At 28.8% G+C, this 20,913-nt stretch overlaps 2 protein-coding genes and 1 long non-coding RNA gene across 4 annotated transcripts; all 3 read right to left on the reverse strand.

Annotated features, from left to right (window-relative positions):
- Positions 1-56: 56 nt before the first annotated feature.
- Positions 57-8,331, reverse strand: LOC119678979. 2 transcript variants are annotated; one of them, XR_005252377.1, is made up of 4 exons: positions 8,127-8,331; positions 7,792-8,002; positions 7,636-7,734; positions 57-568 (listed from the first exon to the last, which is right to left on the reverse strand). It is a non-coding gene; the product is annotated as an uncharacterized LOC119678979 (long non-coding RNA). The 2 variants fall into 2 exon arrangements; XR_005252376.1 differs by having other exon boundaries at positions 7,636-8,002.
- Positions 8,332-12,674: 4,343 nt separating this feature from the next.
- On the reverse strand, positions 12,675-16,162 carry LOC119678980. Its single transcript, XM_038091115.1, has 4 exons — positions 15,704-16,162; positions 15,455-15,620; positions 13,283-13,811; positions 12,675-12,909 (listed from the first exon to the last, which is right to left on the reverse strand). The coding sequence occupies exons 1-4, from the start codon at positions 16,084-16,086 to the stop codon at positions 12,728-12,730; spliced, it is 1,260 nt and encodes a 419-aa protein (XP_037947043.1). The 5' UTR covers positions 16,087-16,162; the 3' UTR covers positions 12,675-12,727.
- A 902-nt stretch (positions 16,163-17,064) lies between these two features.
- Positions 17,065-19,547, reverse strand: LOC119678981. Its single transcript, XM_038091116.1, has 4 exons — positions 19,076-19,547; positions 18,845-19,010; positions 17,412-17,940; positions 17,065-17,303 (listed from the first exon to the last, which is right to left on the reverse strand). The coding sequence occupies exons 1-4, from the start codon at positions 19,456-19,458 to the stop codon at positions 17,122-17,124; spliced, it is 1,260 nt and encodes a 419-aa protein (XP_037947044.1). The 5' UTR covers positions 19,459-19,547; the 3' UTR covers positions 17,065-17,121.
- Positions 19,548-20,913: the final 1,366 nt, after the last annotated feature.

Raw genomic sequence — 20,913 nt, forward strand, 5'->3', positions numbered from 1 at the left:
TTATATTTAGACAGAGTGGCAAGTTTAAATTAACAACAACTAGTCATATTGACTAATAAGAGGTTTTTTAATTTAATATATTACAAGTAATGTTAGTTATCTAAACTGAGCATATTGATCTGAGCTAAATACCTCTTTGCTGGTTTAAACACCTCCAAAAGTCCCTTAATGTGATGCGACTTAAGCGTCTATGTATATCATCGCAAAGTAACGCTGGAACAGCGCTGTATAAATGTTGACTCAACCTGTCATAATGTGTTTTAGCAACCTTCTGTATTTTTTGCTTGACAGTAGGTATTTCAAGGTCACGATGCAGATCAGCATTTCCACGTACCACAGGGCGTTAACTGCATCCATAAGTGCTGTGTGTTGGAATTTTTGTATCACATCTATTATATGTTTTCTAGCACAACGTCAAATTTGGACCTTATAGAGTCATATATGCTTGAAGACTTGTTGGTATATCATGTTCTTTTTGCTGAGATACTTTAGATCGCCTTCCAATAAGCCAAGGTAGTTTTTTAATATTAATATTTGGCTTAGTTAGTTTTTGCTTGACGTGTACTTTCTATCTCAGTTTGGCATTTAGGTTCATACCCAGATATTTTGCGAGCAAGAAACAAAATTATATGAAAAAAAAAATTTTAATTAAAATTAAAATAAATTGAAATATAATGTATTCGTATGAAAGGATCTGATATTTAATACTGAATTACAAATTAAAATAAAATAAAGCATGTGAACAAATATAATAAAAACAAAAAACACGATACTTAATAAGAAGAATCAACTGTAAAGAAAATAAAATAAGGAAATAATATATAAAATTAAATAAAATAAGACAGTTAAAAAATAACTACAATTAGGTTTAAACAATCCATCAAAATTATTAAAATAATTAAAAGCATGATAAAGAAAACAAATAAGTATGCACTTTCTTAAGTGTATGGACTTGATACACCTAAATAGGGACAAGATTTTTGTCCATAACATTTTGGATTTCTCCTCCACTTAGTTGGGGCAACTCGTAGGGAGAAAAGGTTTTCTATTGATTTAGTTTTATTATGTTTCAAATATGCAAAAAACATATGTCAACGTAGTAAATATGTTATCAAAATACCTACACAAGCCTGAGGTTTTCTTCTGGTTCTAAAGAAAAAAAATTATCCGTTGAACCTCTCACGATGGAGGAGATATGCAAAATGTTAGCATATAGGAAGTTTATTCCTGGAATCAGATAAATTAAAGAAAAAACAACAAAAACTTAAGTTTTGTCAAAACTAACTGGATTGTTGTTAAAATGAGTGAAACAGAAATATAATAAGAGCAAAGAATCTAGAGTACAAAGAAGTGCCACGCTCATACAAACGAAATACCCATTTTATTTTGCTGGTGGATTTATAATAAATCCACCCAACCTCATGCAACAATGTTCGATTGAGTCACAACTGGTATGATGATCAGTTCAAACCTGCCATATATGGGAGTCAAGTGAAGCTGACAAAAGCCCGACTGCATACGTATTCAATTATACATGCAACCCTCTGTATTACATTATAAGCATGTTTGTGTGTTTGTTCGCTGTAAAATGTTCAAGCGATCAAACAGCATTTCAGTGACGAAATCAAAATTGTGTACATTTGATAATTTTTTTAATTTAATAGTATAAAACAAAATTACCTGTTTGCTATTGGTATGAATTGTAGTGTAAAAACACATTACAAATTTATTTATGTCTCAAATCTGATTTTTTCCATTCTATGAAGCTTTATTCTTAAATGTTGTCCATGCGCAATCTTTCCGAAGCAATATCGTAATCACCAATTTTAACATTTCAATCCGGTGTAAATAGCATTCATGCGTTTCCTCAAACCAGGAAGCATTATTAGTGGTTTTAGTGACTTCTACACATTTTTCCATTATAATTTTTCATATATTTCTAATATTTTTATTTTCTTTAAAAATCCTAAAAATTGTAACAGACTTCACAAAACACGTCTTATTTAAAATAATTACAAAAAGTCACTAAAAATTCAAACTATTAAGAAGTAGTTCTTTTTGAGGTGAAATATATGCACAAATGTGCAATAAAAACATACATATTTATATACTGCAGACTTAATGTGTCCAATATCACATTTGTACATTTGAAGTGCATCATTTTTTGCAATAAAAAAAAAATATATTCTATTACTCTTTACTCCTATGATATGGGCCTTTCCAGTGCAAGAAAATAGAGCAACAAAGTATTTGGAAAAATTGTTTGAGGGATTTCTTTACCATTCACTATCCATGTATATTAATTAAATAGACAAATAAAAACAAGAAAAGCAAAAGAAACGTATAACAACAATTGTGGGTTGCAATGAGTTTGAACTGAACATCATACCAGTTGTGACTCGATCGAACATTGTTGCATGAGGTTGGGTGGATTTATTATAAATCCACCAGCAAAATAAAGTGGGTATTTCGTTTGTATGAGCGTGCCACTTCTTTGTATTAAAGATTCTTTGATAAGAGTTGCACTTCCATTACAGTGATAAGTCTAGTAAACAATCAAGAACTCCACAAATCCACAAATCTCGGTTTCTAAATGTTTTATTCGTTTGGTTATGCACGCTTTTACGGCATGTCATCTTGGGGCGTTATCTGTTTCTTGCAGCTTGATGGTTCCAACTGATAGACACAAATCTTTTACTTCGCAAGAGTGCGATATCAGGGTAGCGTCTTTGTGCCGCTTCTATACTTAATTTATACAGTTGACATTCCACAATACCCAAACTATTTTCTGACAACGTTCGCTGATGACACTGCTATAGTCAGTCCCGACCGTGACCGCACTATATCATCACAAAATTTAGCCAGGCATCTTGGTTTGATTGAAGAGTGGCTTGCAGAATGGAGAATCACGGTAAATGTAACTAAATGCGTTTAAGTAACTTTTACTCTAAGAAGAGAAACATGCCCTGCAGTTAAAATTAATGATGTGGATATCGCCCAATCACATTCTGTGAAATATCAGGGAATAAATCTAGATAGAAGGCTAACGTGGACAAGTCATATTGAAGCCAAAAGATGTCAAGGATAAGGAATTGTACTGGCTTCTAAATCGCAACTCTACACTCAGTCTCGATAACAAATTGTTAATTTACAAATTAATATTAAAGCCAATTTGGACTTCTAGTATAGACTTGTGGTGTTCAGCGTATAACACAAATTTGAAAGAAAGCTACATGCGCCCCGTGGTAGTCAAAAACAAAAATTTACACAAAGATCGAAATTTATCAACTGTTGAAGAAGTTGTTCGTCAAGATATACCTAAATTTCGACAGAGACTTAAGTCGCATCCAAATCTTCATGTTCGACACTTATCTTCTGCAACTCCACCAAATCGCCTTAAAAAAAATCATTGATAAATAAAAGTACCCTAGCTCAATAGCAAACATGTTAGTTTTTTAAGATTTGCAAAATTTTTGTCAATTTCTATTTAGAAAGATTCAATAAATTAACCGATGAAAAAAAAATATGTATTACTAACTGCGTTAGTAAATGAAGTAGATTTATATTTATCATTACATATGTACTCGAATACCATGAAGAACTGAAAAGCACGTAGAAGCTAATAGAGATAAGTATGTGATTATATATTGTTATAATATAAAATAAAGTGTGCTAATAAGAAAAAATAATGGCAAAGAAATTTACATGTTTTTAAACCATTGCTGTTATTTTAAAAATAATTCATCATAATAGTTATATAAGTTTCGCAGCCGAACGTTATAACATAATTTCACTTAATAATGTCCAAAGGACTATAAAAAATTTATACAAACTGACCATTAATCAAACTCAAAAAATTGTGTTAAAATAGTAAAACCAGCCTTAAGTCAACGACTTCATCCTGCCGGCAAAAAAATATAAGTGTGAGCCCATTAACTGCAAAGTAAACAAGCGACAGATTTAATATTTTTTCATAAAAAACATTTATTTTTGAAATAAATTGTTAGTAAATTGGGAGTGGTTTTCAAAAATATTTACGTTAATAAATGTATGTATTTTCATTTTATTATATATATATAAAAGGTCCCCCCACGCACACATACAAAAAAAATTATAAAAATTAAGTGGAAGCTTAAATTTTATTATATCAGCTTCTATGTATTTATATTATTTATTTAGGAAGTGGCTGATTTAAAATCTGTTCTAAAAAAGAGAATAATGACTAAAACAAGTAAACAAGACACATTTTTTCACTATGTACACTTTCATAATAAGTTAGAATATATTTCATGGATTTCTTAAACTTCTTATAGTATTTTATTCAGCCTATTCAATATTTTAGTTCAATTGGGGAACGCAGAAACTTTAGCCCTTCTATATACACAGTTCACACGAAGTGTAAAATAAAATAAAACTTTAAGAAAACGTATTCAGAAATACTTAAAATTTTATGATGAGGGAAAAATATTGAAAAATGGAAAATTGTCGTTGAAATTGATTTTAGCAGGCGGTGCATACCTCGTGGCGTATGAGTATTTTTTCATGATGACAAATGATTACTTCAAAATAATGAAAACGTGTGAGTTCAATAGGCAAATACCATAAAATTAGATAAAATAAAATATTTCTGAAATATATTATATTTAGAAATAGAAACATAATAGAAATATTTTATTTTTATTTTTGAGAACAGAATTTGCATTTAAAAAAAAATACAAAATAAATTTTTATAAGCTTTTATAAAAAATTTATTTCCACATACGTGTATTTTGACGCAAGTGAAGTTTAAGTCCAAACTTAAATTAATGGAGAAAGTAATGAAAATGTTTTTACACCAACAATTTTACCTAACTATTTATCATTTCATCATTTTGCGTTATCAAATAAATTAAAAGTTATATTTGCCTAGTTTTTAATTTTTCATTTTATTAATTTGTCTTATCAATTATTTCTTCTAGATATTTTTATTAAATTTTTATATTAAATAAACAATATTTATTTTCCAAAATTTACGAAATTGTAGTTCCAACTACGTACAAGTGATTCGCTCAAACTGTGCTCCTGAAATAACTTCTGTCGCACAGCTTGACTTTAATGTCAACACCTAAAACAATTCGCACAATTGACAGTTCAGAATTGCATTGAAATTATTTTCCATTTCTCAATAGTTTTTTTCTGTTTAGTGTATATTCTATTTCCGGTGACATTTCAGTTCTTTGTTCTAATACTTTGTTTTCGAAAAACATTTTTCATGTGTTGCGCTGCCATTTCCGCATGTGGTTGCATTTGGCCACAAATTGACTTGAGTCACGCACTGTGGAAAGGACAATAATAAAATTTTACATATGCAAGTATTTTGTGTACCTGGCAACAACAATAACCTCAGAGCATTAAACACACTTCCGACTAGATTTAATTTAATAACAGTGATTTTATTACTCCTTAATTTAATGATATTTATCAACATTTTGTAACAATTTTCTTGGAACGTAGAGGAAAATTATATTAATGGAGAATATATGAAAAAAGTATAGAAAAACAAGAGGCAATAACAAGGGTAGGAATAAATAAATGAAATTATTAAGAAAATACTGTACTATGTTTTGTATCAATAAAAGGGCTAATTCTCTAAAAAAAACTTTTAAAGCAGAAAAGTAAAAGACCTTACGGCACATATTACCTGAATTTAAGATTTGCTAAGATCTGGTCTGAAAAAACATATTTTAAGTAATCTATATAAAGCGCACGATGGTTTTATCTAAGAAAAAAACCTTCGAACATTTATTCCGTCTGATAATGTGAGGGATCAATGGGCAGTTCGTGTCTTATTCCAACCATTCACTCTAACTGTCCAAGAATTTTTTGTTACAGTAGTAAACAATTACTAGACTCTTTCACATTGTTAAAAATTGATATTATTTATGGGCAGATATATTTTTAGCTTACACTATTTAAATGGTTTTTCTAATATTTTGTGTCACTGACAGGTATGTTATTAACAAAGTGCTCGTAGGTGAGAAAGTTAAAATAATCGTTATTTTTCCGTTTGGTTTCCTTTCAGTAAGATTAATTTAAAAAGCATAGTCGAAGTAATAACAGAATTGCACCTGACCACAAAGCTGCATTTATAAATTTCGACTGCAGACAGCAGTTTTGTCACTTGGCTTCCTCTTACTGCAGCCATAAATTTTGAGTGAACCTGAACAAATGTTCCGGAACATACTTAAGCGTTTCTAGGAAACACAACAAAGCCACAAATGAAGTAGCGCAATTTTCCAAACCAAACACTTTCATTGTTGGGAAATATATGTTGCGGATTGCACTCTTTGCGCGTTGATTAATACTTTTAAATATTTTTACACTAACTGCCGTCTCTTTGTTAGATTTTGCTTTATGCTTAAATACAGAAGAAAAAGGTTAATATCCTCTACGCTTGACATTACTTGGGTATAAGTAATTTGTATGTCACATTTATTTACCTTCGTATAGAAAAGTAACAGTCAGAGGTGAGAAGTATTTGAGTGAACCACACATAAAAATTATGTGAAATTTTTGTATATATTTTTTAACCGATTTAAAAAAATTTAGGCTATTACAACCAAATAGACGACGGCTCTTAAACTAACAGCTAATACAAATATTTACTGCTTATCAGACACAGAACCAAATAATGTTGAGTTCATCTATACGATTACAGTGCTCTCATACTAGATATGTATGTCATAACTGGTATTATTACAATTTTGAAGCAAATTATTCAACTTAAAAATGTTTTTTACAAGTTGAGGCTACTCCTGGTGGTAATACATATTATATACTAATTAATGGTTTACGATACTTTAGTAGAATTGCTGACTAAGCTTAGTTTATTAAATTAAATTGAACTACATAATAATAAATACACTTTTTTTACTTCTACTTTTTTGCTGTCTTTTTGTATCACCGAAATCAATTAGTATATCTCTAATCTCTCAATTTTTTGTATATATACATTTTTTCTTTATATGAAAACACACTTTTCATATGCAACAGAAATTTTACAGAAACTCCATTGAAGTGGCATTAACGAAAATATTCCATAATATGGTTACCAGTTTTTTAACGTAAAACTCTGGTATCTTACTTTCCTATAAAATTAATAGGTAAAATAATATCTAACAGTATACGAAGTCAAGAAAAACAATAAATAATGCCAGCATTTCTAAAAACTAGCAAGCCAATACAATCTAATATGTTATTTGTGTTGTTTAATTAGTTATCTTAATATTGCATATGTTAAGCTTTAAGGCAATATTAAACCACTATATAAGTTAGTGTTAAGTTTTCTGAAATATTCGTAACATTAATCTATTTGTAATCCTATTCAATTCCGAAAGTCTTTACTCCGGTTTCTAATGTATTCGCTTTTCTCTAGAGATAAGCAACTCAGAAATTTTAATTAATAAATTTTTTAAATTTAAATACCTTTTAAAAACATATAGTTTTCCTAGTAGATGCATTATGCATAATTATACCGGCGCGTAAAGTATTTCTATCACAGTTTAATATATGAGAGGATCAATAACATACTTTGTTATGGATATATGTGTACTTGATGTGCTTATCTACCTAAACGCAGTATTATTTATTACTCACAATCTTAAATTTAGGCAACTGTTTCCTGTTTAACTTATCCACACTATTGCCATTGCTTAATGTTCTAGGCTGGGTGATTAAATGCATTCCTGAAAATAACTTAAGAAGCTTTACTAACATTGTCTATGATAAAACCACGCTATTTATCAACAGTACCCATGCTTCTTGTGAACCCCAATAGTCCATAAAAATTGTGAATTCAAGTTTGTTGATAACGCAGTAGATTTTGAGACTTTGTATTATTCTGTTGTACGGTCTCGATTCCTTGCAGCAAAATCCTGTATTTCAGTTAACAAATGATGATTTTTAAATATTATTGAGTCCAAGTATCCATTGATGCTATCTCTACTCGCATAAATATGTCCATCTAACAAGAGAAGAGGTTATGTACAATGTCTCTCAATTATATGTAAAGTCTTACAAACATTTCGTTTCTATTATGTAAAGAATGTTATTATGAACTATAAAAAAAAATATTGTAATGTAATTACCTTACCGTAAGCTCTGCTACAAAATATTATTTTCTTAGACTTTTGTTTTCCGAAAGCCATTCCTCACAGGGTAGTTCTCGGTTGGCATTAGTTATATAAAATAATACTTAACTAAACCAGTATGGACTAATATTCATATCTCTTGTTAAATAAATTAATTCAATTAAATTCTTTTATTTTTGGTTTAATGCAATAAATCAATATAGAAAAGATGCACTTATGTAAATTACCATTAAGTTTAATCATCTTAATGTCTTAATCTAAATCTGTCTTTACCATCAAAGTTGCTTAAAAGAAAACTTGGAATTACTTTTCAAGAGCTTGAGCTTATCCTTATTCAAATTATAACGCATAATGTTTTGTATCTTTGATGAGAACATAAAATTTTTTTCGAAGTAATAAATTTTGGTTGAGATATATACTTTTTGGTTTTATTTAATTGCTTTAACGTGTAATCAATCGATATTCTTATTTTATATATCTTTGAGTGAAACGTTTGACAAGGTTATACTTAACTGTAAGTTTAATGAACATTACCACCAACTTACTGTGCATGATTATTTGGTTCTACAGTAGTTAATTTTTTAACAAATATTAATATTAAAATTAAAAATATTAAATATAAAATTCATATCCTTAATGTCATCATAAGCCCTTACTATTATAAGGAATATGACAAAGTAATGTTATATATATAGTTTAAAAAATTCGCATAAATATTTTATCTTCATGTTTTATGCTTTTATGGTTCGCATTTATAACGAAATATAATTACTTATTAAATTACTTTTCAATTCTGCGTATTTAAATCCTTTCTGTATTAATTAAAATTAATTTGAAGGATTTTTATTAATGTTGTTCTTTCATTTTATAATTCATTGCTTTCCATTTACGTTTTTATTAACTTTTTTGTGCATTGTATGTACTTTTATGTTCACCCTTTTTTGCTGTTAACCTTCTTTTGCTTAACGAGCTTGTAAGGACATTCTGAGAGTGGAAATGCAACTGATGCACTCGTTGACACAATTTATATGTAAAGCAGGTAAAGCTAACTGAAATCACGTTCACTGCAAAAGGGGAAATTAAAGTGCAATAAAACGATTTAGTCAAATTTACTTTGCTCTTGGCAAAGGAATTACATACACTGAAAAAAATTTTAACAAATAATTGATTGACATTTAAAAAACAAAAAAAAAAGGAAACAACAAATTATTTTGCAAACACTGGCTTTTAATGAAAATGAAATAAATTACTTAAAAAGTTGAAAAATTTGATATTTTCAGAATGTGATTTGATTTCATTGAAAATAATTTAAAGACTTAAATCTCGTTTAGAAAGAACAGGTCTAAGAATTTTTAATTGATATTCTGCATATTCTTAAAAATCCTAAAAGTGCACTTTGAGTGTTCTAAATTTGGTAGTATTCCATAGCTGAATTATTATGCATTCCAAAATTTTTTGCAAAGGATGTACAGTGCAGAACCTTTAAAGCAAGGAGTTATGCATTGTAGTTGAGTTTTGATTAAAATTCTCGTAGCAAATGGAAAATAAAAATTTTGGTCGTAGTTTGCATGAGAAACGAAATGAAATGAATTCAGAAATCAAGTCAAAATTTAAATGCGAAACAATTTTTTTATATAAGCTCGTATGCAACATGTTGCAAGAATTCCATGACATCAAAAGAAGACAAAAATGTATTTTCCTCAACAATTTATGCATGCGTATTGAATAACTTAGTATTCATTGAATTTGAGACATTGTCAATTTCATTGAAATTCAACAAAAATCCTCTATGATTGGTTGCAATTATTAATGGTGCAACAATCTTCCTTAAGAGTTGGCAAGTACTTTATTTTCACATCAAAAACATTCTTTATTGAGGTCCTGTGTCCAACTAGAAGAAAAAGTTAACAAAAGATATATCCTATTATATCAAATCAGATTTGTTATACGTTATTAGTGCTATTCTTCTTGGGTTGGTGCTTTGGTAGTCATTGTTGGCACAGATTTTATCTCTTATTAACTTATATACCGGAGATAACTTCGTTATATGCTTTCATTGTATATGCTGTAATAAATAGCACGTATTTTAAAGAGCTTCAATCAAACATCGTAATTGTATCTGCAATTAAGTGAAATATACTAAGGATATTTTAGTAATGAGTAGATAAAAATTTTTGGATTGATTTTGAATAGAAAACATGAAAATGTTTTTACTTTTGCTAAATTTAAACTTTGAGGTCTTGAATAAATATTTAATTTCTCTAATGGGGAAGATGTCTAGAAGTATGTATAGCTATGTGATTTCCACCTTAAAGTATCGCTTCCATCGATTAGCTAACATCGTTGTTGTTAATATGAATTTTGAGTTGGTAACCGGTGCTCGTCCACTGCATTCTGAGTGAATTTAGTATCTGAGGCCAATGACAATGTAGCTCTTAGTTCCTCACTACTGAATGGTATGCGGATATCAGAAAAGAGGGTACAATATGGCGCTAAGATCCTCATTAAGTTTGCAGTCACTAGTTGGCAAGTAACCAGATATTGAAAAGTGGGGCTGATGTTCGGGCATGTCCTCAAACTAAAGCTTTCAATACAGACATGTTTATATCAGGCCGCCAACGGTTTCATTAGAATCAAGTAATCGCTCATTTAATTGAAATAATCATTTATCGTTTAATCAGTTTAATAACCCGTCTAGCAGGTGATAATTTATTAAAATATTGTATATAAGCATTTACAGCCTTCAATTGATTAACATTCTAAAATAAACTAAATTCGAATATCAAAATTTGATGAAATTCATTGTATGGACAAAAAAAAATTTTAATTATAAACAATAATAAAAATTAATTAAAAAAATATATTAAAACAATAACAATTAGTTATTAGAATTTTTGCAAATCATGTTCACAAGAAAAAATTTTCCTCTTGATAAGTTCCTTTGCAAAGTTCTTTCTGGCCGGCGCCGAACAGCTGCACTACAACGCGACGTACGACACTTGACGCTTGTACTGATAAGATGTACTGCTAAAGTACATCAAGGGGTCTAGTATTATATCAGCAGACAAATTTTTATTATATTTGTTTAAAAATAAATTGAAATCCATTCATAAACAAATACTAAAAATAATTTATATGTCGAAGCGTTTTGACGTCACATCGTTTTTCAAGTTTGTTTAGCGTGTATAACTAGACATCAACTATTTATTCAAATATTAGCAGATATTCGTACTAGTTATTGTAGCAAGTAATGGAACATATTTACGCTTGATCAGAATTAGGAATTGTCTAGTTAATATGCAAAGTTTATTCAAAGGTCAATAGATGTACCTTTCATCAACAGAGAAATTAATCTGCTATCTTGTCATTTTTCTATATATATATGTATATATGTAAAAATTAAAACTAAAAGCATTCTAAGTTACGAAAATTAGTAACTTACAGCAAAAAAATTCTTTTCATATTATTTCAATCTAGCCCTGCTTGTGTTAAAATTCTGATTGTACACCGTAAAAATGCTGTTCTTATTAAAGGTGATTGCAAGAACTTTAGGATCTCAAAAAGTACTCATAAAACTGAAATTATATTTTTCTGTTACGAAGTGTAAGCCCAACATTCTTGTGATAAAAGTCAGATGTGCATTCCAGAACTTTCTGGAGCCCAATACAAGCTACTTTTAATTCATTATGTTTTTTATCTTTTTTCTTTAAAGGACATAAATGCATAGGTAGGGAATAAAATTGAATCGTCCTCTATCAGTTTTATAACCATATTGAGTTTAAATTATTTTGGAAAAAGTTTGGGTATTTTACAAACAACTGGACGCTTTGACATGCGGAAGAATTGGACTGATTTTTAAGTTGAAAGTAAAGTGAATATAAAAATACGGAATTGCAGTACCCATTTTTCATGCTTTTACGAGTTTTGATAGGACAACGTCTTCCAAAAGCCGACAGTATTCTATATATTTTTATTATATACCGGCAAATGAAGTCTGATGTTCTAGCTTTGGAATATTTACGTCATGTCTTCTTGATCTGTCTTTTGAAGTAAGACCTGTTGGTCTGTTATAAGACATCACTTTAGATAAATCTTCTTATGAACAAACATTAAAGAAATTAATACTGGTATTTCTGTGAAAATATTTTCAAGTCTTAGCAATTTATCACCATGTTCTGTTTTTTGTCTATATCCGCGTTAGCCGGAATTCAAAACGTATTTCCTTGGAAACGCGACCTTATACTACTTTCGGAAGTGGAAAATTATAATCTATATTGGATAACATATACACGGCTGTATTAACTTGGACGGCTGCTTGACTGTCTGTCAGAATTCATTCTACCATTTGCTGGAAAAAGCACTATGGATTTTTTAAATCGCTAGAAGATTTCATTGAGCAGGTTTCAGCTTTGTGACGTTATCCATTTTCGACTGGTTAGATTAAATTGATACATTTTCTTGTTTTATAATCAAACCTACTAAACCATTTTGCAAGATTACAGTTTTGTTTCTTCATATAAAAATAAAATTATTTTAGTTCTGGTATAGTAAAATTATTTCATTTTTTTTTGTTATTATGACAAACTGCCACAATTTTTCTAATTTTCAAAATAACCTAAATGCATGTATCTGGGTAGCAAATTATGTAATTCTTTGATGTAGTCTTTATTTCGATACACATTTTTTCGAGCATCTTCCGATTCTATCATTTCATCAGGATCAATTTCGCCAACAAAAAAGACATACCACATAGGCAACATTGTCGTTAGAAGAAACAGTTCTGGAATATGAAAAGATGAGACAGCGAATAAATTAAAAAAATAAAATTATATTAAATATAACAGTAATAATCAAGATATTAAAACCAATGAAACAGAAAATGTAAATCCAAAATTGGGTGACGTTTACAATAAAATTTATTGCAAGTAAAATTAATTTGAAAAACAATACTTTCAAATAATATCTTAAGTATTCCAAAGTAAAAGAGAAAGAGAGCAAGAGAGACAGAGAGAGAGAGAGAGAGAGCAATAGAGAATGAATGAGATAGAGACGAAAAAGTTATATAAACAATCAACATTGTATATAATTATGTGTATATATATGAATATAATATATCAAGTAAATATATTTTAGTATAAACAATTGTTACTCACCAAATTTCTTATGTTTCATTATTTGCGATCTAATCTCTTCTAACTTTGGCACCGCTCCGTTGTAACCAATATTTGTCAAAGTTTCAGTAAAATTTTTAAAGTAATAATAGAGCATTTCGTCAAAGTGATTCAAACGCATCTCTGGATTCAATATTAAAAAGTATGAGTAAATAATATCATTAACGAGTGATCCAACATAGGACACTTGATAGTCGAGCAGCATTAAGTCTTCCAATTCTCCACTCTCGGGGTTGTGTTTAAACATCATATTTTTGCAATGAAAATCTCCATGACAAAGCACGTAGTCAGTATTGCTTTGTTTTTTATCTGTATATTGTGTGAAAATATCTTTACAATCTTGTATTAAATCCTGCTGTATGGATTCAAAATAAGACTTATATTTCCTTAAAGTTGGTACTTCACTCAAAAGCTCTATAAACAAGTCAATGCCTTTAATGAAGAAGTCGGATTCAACAAAATTCGTAAGGGTCATGATACTATAACGATATTTATCAAAATATGTAGGATTCTGTAAGATAGTAAAAAATCAAAACTTAATAATAAATAAAAAAACATTTAATAATATTGGGCTAAGAATGCCCCGATAGGTAGTAATATATGATCAAAAGTGGTTAATGCTCTGCGTAAAATTGTTGTTACATTTTAATTTAAATTATATTTAGAAATTTTCCATAAAATATTTTTAAATTTTTTTATACTTCTTAACTACACTGAAACTATATAATTTTATAAAGATATGCATTTATGGGGGTGTTTCAGAAGTGTCGCTTCAGTTGTTAGTTTAAGACATAATTAGTTTATAGCTAATTCCTTATATTTACAAAAGTAATTTTTAAGAACAGTTGGGAAAATTATTAGTTAGTATAAAGCAGTCTTTCTTAATTTATGCATAATAATGGTAAATGCTCATTTTAATATTGTATCCATAAGTTGCAGCAGAAAATTTTAAGTTACTTAAGCATATAAGTGAACAGTTTCACTTAATTTATTAAAAATTACTGTTGCGAATTAAGTATGAAACTATCTTCATATGAATGGAGAAGACTATGATACTACTCATACTAGTAAACACAGGCAACATCCACCGAGTGTGAGAGTTGGTGACATCGTTATTAATTAGGAGGACAGCATCAAATACTTAGGGATCACGTTTGATCAGCGGCTCACTTGGCACAAGCACATACAAGTCAAAAGAAGTAATTGCACAAAAACACTGCACTGTTTACAACCACTTTTCAAACACAATAACCTTAGCGCGAAGAACAGAAAGCTTTCTATAGCCAGATAATTAGACCAGCACTACTTTATGGGTGTGTCGCTTATAGCAAAGCTGCCGACTCTACTATCCAAAAACTACAAGTTGCTCAAAGTCAGGCTCTCCGAAAGCTCTTCAAAGTGCCACACACACGAATGACATGTTAGGAGACCTTAGAATAGATTCGATCAAAAAATATATAAAGGACAGAGCTCTGAAGTCAGAGTAATCACTAATCACACGGGGCGGTACGCAGATCAAAAAATATGTAAGAATATGAGGAATGAGAATATGAGGAATATGAAGAATATGAGGAATATGAAGAATATTCAAATTAGTCAGTGAGATGGGTGGGACTCTGCAGAAACCCCACAGTCATCATAGAGTAAAAGTGTCCAGATGCAATAACTCGGAAAAGGTTCAACATAACATAACTAGTAAATAATGCAATCACATTATTTTGTAGCTATTTTTGAAGAAAGCATACTATGTATATTAAAATCAATATGAAGTAGAAGCTTTTCAACATTTAATGTAAAGATGCCGAGTACTGAAAGATTTTCAACGAAGATATTATTAAAAAGCAATGATGTAGAATACAAAAAGTATTTAATATTGCGGAAAAAGTAATTATATTTAGAAGTTTTCTTAATTAGCAATTTACTTATACTTAACATCTGACAGACGGTTGTTATGATTATGTCATATTTTGTTCTTAACTAACGGAGAAATGCAATTATTGTTTATTATTTTTATGTTTTACTTTCTCTAACTTTGTACTGCTAACAAAACATGATTGTTGTTTAAAAATGCAAACAGAGAGCCACTATACAAATCTAATCTTATTTATCTAATCTTTCATACTAATATTATTAAATATTTTGAGTTAGCATTACCTCCTGCAACAACTTATAGCTCACGGCGTGCCATTTGGCTAATTTCAGATACGTCATTTTAGCTTCCTCCATAGTGGGCAAACGTTGACGCAGAACTTTGTAGCCAACAGTCACGAGATCCTCAAAAACAATAACCTTTCTTGGACTCAAACTATAATACAGGTATCTAGAAACACAAATAATAAGAAACCAATAAAAAAAAACGTACTTTATATATATACAAAAAACTTTATAATGAAAAGAACGCACTTTGCTCCCAACACTGTATTATCACCAACTGCACGTAAGATTTTTTCCATCCTTGGTATCACTTCACTATATATTCCGATCTCTGTTTCAAATATATGAGTTTCTTGCAATAACTCCTTTTTACTGCCATCCTCTTCTGGCATTGTTTTAATAATCATCGACTTGGTTTTTGACCGTCCGGTCTGTACATAGTCAACTTCTGCCCTGAACATGACACTGGCATAATGATCACCTCGCACTGTTGCTGGTGTGAGTTTGTAGTTTTTAATGGTAATTGCACTGTCCCCTTCACATTCCTTAAGCACTTTTGTTAAAAAATCTGCATTCAACCATTGCGGTGCTTCCAGTTCGTCGGTATTATAGACGAGATTTTCTGTTTCCATATTCCGTTTCAAAAAATAAATGTACTTAATATCACTGAGTTGGTTATACGACTGACTTGTTTCAAAATAGTTCGTTTTGTATAAACTTGAATCTACTTAAACTTGTGTTTCTCATTTTAGTGAAAATTGTTAGCAAAATAAATATATAAAAATATTTGCTGATAACAATGCCAACATGTATGTTTGTAATAAATTTTTCAATACTTATATTAAATGCATATCTCGAGTGCAAGTTTTTCATTTAATTCGTGAGCACTTTTAGTCAAACGCTTATTTAGTTTAGGTTTTATATAAATGTAAACAGACAGTGTTTAGTGTCGCTTCATTATTGTTAGTATCTTATCTGCTGCTATTGAGAATATTATGAGAATTTTAGTACTAAACGGGAGAAGTTTTGTATTGAGTGAGCAATTTCGAAATAAAAAATACAAATATGCTATTATTAACAACTTTAAACAAGTACTCAAATAGTTAAATTGCCTTGTAAATAATTGTAAATTATAAATTACAAATAATTTCAAGGTGAATAAACGAATCTTGTGGGTAATTGCTTTTTTAAATACTTAATTATAATTCTAACATTCTCCTTGAAATTTTATTAAGAGAAACCTACTCGTTGTTGTGATAATAATAATTTAGTTTATATTTTGATCATATAAATACTGAAGAGACTTTCAGTTAATTCTCGAAGACAAAAGTTCCAGTTATATTATTAAGATAACTATGTGTTATTTGTTTAGCTTAAATCTTTGCATCTTTGCATCTCATTCTATTTAATTCAAAGATAACATTATACAACGTTTTTAGTTATCTACGATTAAAGCATTTCTACATCTTTTAGATACATTTATACTTTAATATCTTATTTATTCTTTGAGATAAATATCCGTATAAGCTGTAGAAGAAGACTAAGCGAATTTTGTTAAAACTAAACAAAAAACACATTACAAAAAATATTGAATAATTTGTGTAGTTCAAGAATTTATTTTATTTTATATCTATTACCAATTTAAACAATATGTTTCGAAATTTAAACTAATTTTCAAAGTAACCCATGTGTAAATATTTCGGCAGCAGATCATGGAGTTCTTTGATATAATCCTCATTTTTATATAAACTTCTTCGAGAATCTTCAGAAACAACCATCTCGTCCGGATCGGCTTTTCCTACCACAAAGACACACCACATCGGTAAAAATGTGGTTAACATAAACAATTCTGCAATAAAAAAAAATTTAATTTAAATTTAAATACGTAAAACTAATGAATATTTTTACTAATATAAAATTGAATATATAAGAATTAAAAAATTTAATATTTATTTACCAAATTTTTTCTGTTTTACTATTTGCGATCTCAGCTCAACTAATTTCGGTGCTGTGCCTTTATAACCAATCTTCTTCAAAGTATCCCTGAAATTTGTGTAATAGTAGTATAACAGCTCATCAAATTTATTCAAACGCAACTCGGGTGTTAATAACATGTAGTAAGAATAAATTATATCATTAACAATAGGACCAACATATGTCATTTGAAAGTCTAGTAACAGCAAATCCTCAAACTTGCCACTCTTCTCATTGTTCTTGAACATCATATTTTTACTGTGAAAGTCGCCGTGGCATAGCACATAGTCGGTATTATTTTGTTTATCAGCGCGATATTCATTGAAACTTTCTTTACAATCTTTTAGCAAATCCTTTTGTATAGATTCAAAATAAGACTTATATTTCATCAAAGTAGGTGTTCTGTCCAATAACTCTATAAAGAGATTGATGCCTTTGCTAAAAAAATCAGACTCCACCATATTAGTTAAGGACATGAGGCCATAACGATAGTTATCGAAGTAAGAAGGTTCCTGTAAAATGATAGTAGGAAATAAAATATTTTTAAATAAGATGTGTAAGATAATACTAATATATATTTTGATATATCTTGATATATCTTGATATATCTATATGATATATATATATTTTTTTTCATGAAACTATTTAAAAATACTTTAAAAAGATTCATTTTCAAATATTATAAATTTTTTTTAAAAAATTATAAATTTTATTAAGAAATATAACTATTATTAATTAAATTTTCATAAATGTATTTTTGATATTATTATATTTTTATATTATATTCGCAACATATTATATATTTGCATTATAAAACTATTATATTGTATTTTAACTATTTATAGTTTAGTAAAACAAATAAAATAATCTGCTTTTTCAACTAAAAAATCAGTTTATAGTGTAGCTATTATTTAAAATTTAATATAATTTAAATTCTTTATTCAAGATATTTATTCGAATTCGAAGAACTTAGCGGTATAAATGATTTTTAAATATTAATATTATAATATCTAAAAAGGTTTCATGTCTATCATTTAAATATTCATTGATGACGGCAAGTAGTAAGAAAATTTTATTAAAAAATCCTTTTCTAAATTAATAATAATTTTTTTGAAGTGTTTTTGCAGGCTAATTGGTGAAATTTAATTATTGTTGTAAAATAAATTTAATTTTATTTTTTTAAATTTTTATTTCATCGGTATTTCGACTTTAGTCTGAAGTTATTATCAGAAAAACTTTAGACTGAAGTCGAAATATCGATGAAATAAAAATTATAAAAATAGTTTGGTCACAAAACAAATAAAATTTATATATTTTTTTAAAAATTTTAAAACATTTAGCTAATGTGTCCTTAAGAAATTAAATCATGAATAAATAGGATCAACAAATATAAATAATAGTTAAATTATCAATTACCTCATGCAGTAGTTTATAGCTTACAGCATGCCATCTGGCTAACTTCAAGTAAGACAATTTAGCTTCCTCCATTGTAGGTAGACGATGTCGTAGAACAGAATAGCCTTTTGTCACCAGATCTTCGAATACAATAATTTTCTTTGGACTTAAACTGTAATACAAGCACCTAAAAGTAGAAACATTCTCAGTCAGCCAAAAAATATGCACTAATCATATTAAAAGCAAGCTCACTTTGCACCCAATACCGTCTCTGCACCCACTGAACGCAAAATTTTCTCAAATCTTGGTACCACTTCACTGTACATTCCGATCTCAGTTTCAAATATTTGAGATTCTTGCAAAAAGTCTTTTTTATTTCCATTCTCTTCTGGCATTGTTTTTATAATCAAGGATTTAGACTTGGTTTCACCATTTTGTTCATAGTCAACCCGTGCTCTGAACATGACACTGGCATAATGATCACCTCGTACTGTTGCTGGTGTGAGTTTGTGGTTTTTGATGACAATTGCACTGTCCCCTTCACATTCCTTAAGGACTTTTGTTAAGAACTCTCCATTCAACCATTGTGGTGCTTCCAATTCATCGGGATTATACACTTCTGTTACTGGTGCCATATTAATGTTAAAAAAATAATAATACTATTTCGCGACTCGTCAACTGCTTTGCGACTGATACTCTAGAAAGCAATTCGTTTAATAAAAGTCCATTTATATATACTCGTACATTTGTTATTTTATACAAAATTTTAATAAAAGTTGATGTTTTTTAGCTTGATAAAAAAATAATTTTTTTTTAAATCGTCTATATAATAATAATATACATACTAGTTTGTGTTTCGTACACATATTAATGTATTTTAACTGGCACGCTTTTAACTATAAGCTAAATTAATTTATATTTTATATAAACGCTTAATTATTTAATTATCTTATCTGCGGCTCGTAAGAGAACTTGAAATCGTCGGCGACTGAGCGTGAGATTTGATTAGTAATTTCGCAACTTAATGCAATGAATAGGCAAAATATCAGAAGTTTTGAAACGAAGACCCTTTAAAAAAAAATTTTAAATAAATTTTATAATCATATTTTTATTTTAATTTATTGGTGCGATGATACTCACATATTACGTATGTACAATTGAGGTTGTAAACATTTTTAAAGATAATTTTTAGTACAGGCATTGTAGCTAAAGTACTAACAAATGTATCTAACGTTATCTGTTCTCAGTCAGTAAGAATTTTAATTTCATCTCATATTCCCTATGTGCAAATACGTGAAATTCTTGAGACTTTTGAATTGATTTGTGATGAAAACATGTCATTCAACTAGAAAGTCACTAGAATGAAAAATAGCGTTTAGTATTGTCTTGCAATGTGTGCAACAATTGCTGGTTGCTGATTATAGATTTATAATTAGAAGATACAGTCTATATTGCAAAATTTAAAATATTTTAGAAATTGTGGTTTCAAATATAATTTGTGAAATGTGTGCCGATAAATATTTTTGTGTAATTCATAATTATCTTTTTTTTCATAAAAATTTTTTATGAGAAATAAACATAGTCATTCGTTATTGAATACAAAATCAAGGATTCTAACCTAAAAGCAGCAGCGATTTGTGTCTGTATATTCATTGTGGGTTAAGCATTTGATTACCGATGAGCTTTAGGTTTTATAATTACAAATGTTTTTGAAAGTGTCAACAAAAATGCTGAGATATTAATTAAACTTGCATATATAATAGTTTTGGGCTTATAGCCAAATATTTAATTTTTGCATTACTGATATAAGATAACTACATTTTAATCTTAAGACCATCATATTGACTATAGTTGTTGCTTGATATCGTTGGACTCTATACAGAATCTCTTTACAGATGTGTTTCTCATTTGTACATTTTTATTATGTCTTAACTTTTTCAAAGTAAATTCAAAGAACTTTATTTAAAATACATCATTTCTAGACAATGTTACTTGTGTTTAAAAGTTGCGATAAAAATTCTGTTTATCTCTATTAGCTTTTCAAGCTTATAGTATAAACTTTACGCTATTTGGTACTAATCCATTTATTC

Source organism: Teleopsis dalmanni, chromosome 2, assembly GCF_002237135.1.
Source record: "Teleopsis dalmanni isolate 2A chromosome 2, ASM223713v2, whole genome shotgun sequence".
In the NCBI taxonomy this organism is placed as follows: Eukaryota; Metazoa; Arthropoda; class Insecta; order Diptera; family Diopsidae; genus Teleopsis; species Teleopsis dalmanni.

Coding starts and splice junctions, on each gene's coding strand:
- LOC119678981 (XM_038091116.1), bottom strand. CDS start 19,458: ATGGCACCAGTAACAGAAGTGTATAATCCCGATGAATTGGAAGCACCA. Junction 19,011..19,075: donor GAGACGGTATTGGGTGCAAA/GTGAGCTTGCTT, acceptor TTCTACTTTTAG/GTGCTTGTATTACAGTTTAA. Junction 17,941..18,844: donor GCTATAAACTACTGCATGAG/GTAATTGATAAT, acceptor ATCATTTTACAG/GAACCTTCTTACTTCGATAA.
- LOC119678980 (XM_038091115.1), bottom strand. CDS start 16,086: ATGGAAACAGAAAATCTCGTCTATAATACCGACGAACTGGAAGCACCG. Junction 15,621..15,703: donor AATACAGTGTTGGGAGCAAA/GTGCGTTCTTTT, acceptor TTGTGTTTCTAG/ATACCTGTATTATAGTTTGA. Junction 13,812..15,454: donor GCTATAAGTTGTTGCAGGAG/GTAATGCTAACT, acceptor ACTATCTTACAG/AATCCTACATATTTTGATAA.